This window comes from Pundamilia nyererei, unplaced genomic scaffold (assembly GCF_000239375.1).
Source record: "Pundamilia nyererei isolate P.nyererei 1_Seehausen unplaced genomic scaffold, PunNye1.0 scaffold00085, whole genome shotgun sequence".
NCBI classification, from domain to species: domain Eukaryota; kingdom Metazoa; phylum Chordata; class Actinopteri; order Cichliformes; family Cichlidae; genus Pundamilia; species Pundamilia nyererei.
The window spans coordinates 535,735-540,457 of NW_005187486.1; the positions used below are offsets into that span (position 1 = coordinate 535,735).

Sequence of the window (4,723 nt, forward strand, 5' to 3'; positions counted from 1 at the left end):
CTGTCTGTGTTGAGCGCTCAGTGGATCTGCGCTCGACAGTGCAGCCTAGGCGGAGTAGTCGAACGCAGATTCACTGAGCGCTCAACACAGACAGCATCGTCAGAGGGAAAGTTGATAAAATAAATTACAAATTTTGTATTGTTCGATACATATGCGTACTGAACGGTTCGATATCGATACGAATATCGTTGCACCCCTAATATATATATATATATACTACACACTACGCATACTACACACACATCTATGATTATGACCTATTTGGGTCATGCGATTAACCTTCTGGCTAATTCAGTTTCAGGTTGAACCTATATTTCCACAGTCTCTCACCTTGCTGTGAGTGGAGTCTTGGGTGGCAGCAAACACACCGTGGGTCTCTAAGGATGGTACACTGTGCGGTGGCTGTGTCAGGACCAGTAACTGCTCCAGCTCCTCAGTCTGTTCATGCTTATGGTGTCCCAGCAGCTGGTAGGGCTGCACAGTGCTCACCAAACTTTGACAGACCTCCTGTAACGTAGAGTCATTTAACACTGCGCCGTCTGTGCCACTGACGCTGTAATGTTGGTGTCCAGCAACCACGCTTGGGGGAAAAGCTGAGAGTCCATTTGGGATGCAGGACCCGTTTAAAGTCGGTCCGAGCAGATTATTCTGGAAGCCAGACAACAGAGTGCTGTCACTGCTTACCTGCAGGTACTGGAGGGGGGCAGAGAGCTGTTCCTGTTGCAGCTGCCACTGTTGAGCGTTCGCATGTTTGCTGTCCAGCTCCGTGGCTTTGTTATGGTTGGTGTGATGACGGTTGTGGTGATTCCCCGTCCGTACCACCCAGTGACTGTCAGGTCCCCCCGTCACTGGTCCAGCAGTCAAGCACACCTGCTGGGAGACACTTTGGGCAGAATCTGAGTTTGACTGGTGGTTTGAGGACCCAAATCTGCCTGTGTTCACCTGTTCCTGCCTCTCGCTCGCACCCTCCAGAGAGTCGTGAATGTAGGAGAGGATTTCGTTGTTGGTGAGAAGGTCACTGAGAGTTGGGATGTGATCTGGGTCCAGTTCCACATGCATCATCCTCTCGTCCAGCAGCAGCCGCTCCAGGTCCTCGGCATTTAGGCCCAGATTCTCTAGGGCGCTGAACAGTTCGCTGTTGGAGCATGTTTCCTCTCCATCGAGAGACAGAGAGTCCAATGTGGTCAGAAGGGGGTCAAAACTGGAGGTTTTGCCGTTGCGTTCCCCTGGCGACTCCTCGCTAGAGACGACATACCAGCTGTCACCACTGAACAAAGCACCCAGACCATCAGCCCTGCTCTGCTGCTCACTGAAAAGAGTGCTGTGGTAGGACACTTTAGGCTCCGTATCTGGCTGGCATACGTATACGGACTCATCCTGACTCATCAGCGCCCCCAGTAGGGACTTTGGGTCCAGCTCATCTGAAGAGCCCTTCTCTCCTTTGCTTTTCTTGGACTTGCTGCCTCTGGCTTTGCCCTGGAGCGGGTCGGAGAAGCCGTGCAGCGGATACCCAGTTTGGTAGAGCAAAGCCTCACCGGTGGCAAAGGTGAAGGGGAGATGCAAAGATCTCTTCCTCAGGTGTTCCCCTCCTTCTTCGTCCCTGTGAATGAATCCATTAGAGAGGAGAAATTAAATAAAGAAGAAGAAGAAGAAAAAAAAAATCACACTGGAATCAAGAAACACTCACGCCAAAGGCCTCTGAGTGGCGATGATGTAGTCTGGCTTGCCGTTCTTGTAAATGAGCCGGGCGTTGGCCTGGACCCACTTCCACCTGTTGTCCTTGGTGAGCAGCCTAAAGACGGTGAGGCCGCTCTCACCCGTCTTTATCACTGGAAAGACAGAGGACACGTTAGAGCCTCTGCTGTCTGCACACACTCACTCACTAATGCTCCCTTAGCTTAGCAGGACATGCTGCCGATGCTGGCTTTGGGTACATGTACATGTTACACGTGCTGTTTGCACACAGCGATGCGACGCCAAAGCTTCATTTTCATGAGTTCCTCATCTTCCACGGCCTGTGCTCGTGTAATCGAGGTGCAGCTCGTGTTTCTGAGCTTTCTAATGTCAAAAACAAGGGCGAGACTACAAAACCAGCACAAGAGTTTTTTTTAATTATTTTTTAAAAAACTTGCTCTGAAACAATTGCTGTTTCTGAAAAATATTTTTAAGCTTGAACCCACACAGAGAAGCTTCAGAAAGTCAATAAACAGAAGACAGAGATGGATAATTTATTTTAATTAAATAACAAAGGGATGGATCTGTAAAGTAACATTTAAGATTGAACTGTAAATTTTCTTCAAAGCAGACTTGCTGCACAAATACCAACATGGATATATGTGATGTAAACACTGGTATTTTCCCGAGGGTACAGAGAAAAGGATCACCACTCAAACATACACTGTGGAAAAGAAAGAAAAATAAAAAAAATATTACTTGGGGAAAAAAGAAATAATTATCCCCTGTATTGCTCACACAGTGCTGGTTGGATAAATTCAAGGGTGATATCTATGAAACTTCAACTAAAGTAATACATGCCCCTCTTTGTCCCTTTGTTGTCCTCAAATACTTACAGGTAAAATGTGACAATAGGAAAGAGATACAGCTGTTAGGTTTATAGATCCCTGAACATCTGATTGCTCTGGTTTTTAAAAAAAAGTATCAGGGGGAGTGGACACAGCTGGATTATGAGACACAGGTGAAGCTAATGAAAGACAATGTGTCTGGGGAGGAAGTAAAATTAAACACTAGATGCTAGAGATGAGAAGCTATCAAAATAAAACAGGAAGTCAGAGCTATAACTGATTAGAGAACTGCACACAAAAGATGACAAGACAGGAAACAGAGGGAACACTCAAAAATTAACATTCACACTCGAAAATTACAAGTAAATTATAATAGAAACCAAAAAAACCCCAAACACTCCAGAAAACATAAAAATGAATAAACAAAACTAAAACACCAAACAAAGAATTCATCAGTGCTCAAATGTTCAAAAACCCACAATCAGACCTAGGATGATTACAATCTGCCCCGCCGATATATCGATATAAGACACTGGCTGATATATTGGTATTGACATTTTGAAGGTGTGATAAACAAAAAAGTAAACAAGAGACAGGAGAAACAGCCTTTAAGTATATTATGAGTGTCAGCGTTCCAACTGGAACGCTGCAAGCAACCATCTGAGCTGAGCAGAGTCGGGCAGAGTGTAAACAAGCAAATAAAAAAACTGCACATAAAAAAGTCGGGGAAATCTGTTTATGTTTTGTGCATCTGAAAGAAAAATATCAACTCATATATCATAGTTTTAAATCACCAAATATCGGTGATGGTATCTGTACTGGTTTTGGTCTTAAAACCACTGTATCGGTCAGGCATCAGCTCTTGTTTTTTACTCCTCAGAGAAACGTCAGTTTTTGTGTCACATGAAAGGAGACACAGACAGAATACATGATACTATTTCTACTTTGTGATATCAAATAACAGAGCCAACATCATCTGTCTTCACTTAGGGCTAATAAGATACATAAGCTAATGTAACGTCATTTTTTGTTCATGGTAAATAAAAAGACGCACAGATTTAGTGGAGATCAGTTTGTACTATACCAACAGAAACCCTGAACTTCGCAGATCTACAGATGTTTTAGGAAATCCTGAACCGGATTAGCAGTCTTGGTTTAAAACACGTTTGTGTTTAAAAAAAAAAAAAGTAAACAAAATGAATCATCTGCTTTCTTCCTCCAAATCACCAAAAACGTGAAATCATCCTACACAGTTTATCTGCTCTTATTGTCATTATGAGGGAATTTTTGTGTTCTGGTTTTATTACACAGGGTCTATGATATAGAAGTGATTTACCTCGCCTCCCATCTGTGTTCATCCGAGCATGCTGAATGTGCATCTCTGCGTTTCTATGCATACATCTTCTATTCTGTATGCATGAGTAAATGCACACAGCATGTATGTGTATGTACGTGTGTGAGATGTGCCTGGTGGTGGTGGTGCGGGCGTTGCTCGGCGCCATGGTTACACATAACCGGGTCATTCGGTACACGAGGTAAGTAGGACACTTGACTCTGGCTCCTCATCCATGAGCGCCTGCTTGTGAGCTACATGTGTTTGACATGTAATGATGAGCCACACGTGAGGTCAGTAAACTCTGACTCAGATTACAGATTATAGATCATAGAGGAGATTATGCACTGACTCTAATGGGACATTTTCTGTCCTATATGTTTCCTGTGTGCCTACAACGGATTCCTCAGAAATGGCCAGATGTGATGTGCATCAAACTTGACCTGCAGCAATTTAAAAGGTTATTTATAGGTTGGAAAATAATCACAAGAATACTCTCGTCCTCTGAGTCACATATGGGCAACTATTTCACCATAGGACAAATCTCAGCCTGACCTACAACATCTGTAAAAACAAAAACAAAACTAGGGATTTTCCTGCATACAAAAGACCTGAGTGCCCACAAAAGAAGTTCTGACCTTCCTTTAGTGGGAGGTCAGAACTTCTTAATCTTAAAATTAATCTTGAAATGAACTCAGTCCTCCTCCAAAGACCCAGTTTGTACCAGAAAGAAACTCTCTAATCTGTCACGTTCTTGTATACATTCATTAAACATTATATATATATCTTCTGTGTGATAACACATAACAGATCAAAGATCAGCTGCCTCCTCACTAAGTGCACCCTTAGTCCCTCCATAACAATTAAG

The 4,723-nt window shown here is 43.5% G+C and overlaps 1 protein-coding gene across 1 annotated transcript in view; it reads right to left on the minus strand.

Annotated features, from left to right (window-relative positions):
* Positions 1 to 4,723, minus strand: part of LOC102196071 (aryl hydrocarbon receptor-like) — a 106,558-nt gene that overhangs the window by 49,288 nt on the left and 52,547 nt on the right. The window contains exons 9-10 of the mRNA XM_013912287.1: positions 1,688 to 1,829; positions 331 to 1,600 (exon numbers count right to left, since the gene is read on the minus strand). Of these exons, the coding sequence (XP_013767741.1) occupies positions 331 to 1,600; positions 1,688 to 1,829 (1,412 nt within the window). The remainder of the gene's footprint in view (positions 1 to 330; positions 1,601 to 1,687; positions 1,830 to 4,723) is intronic.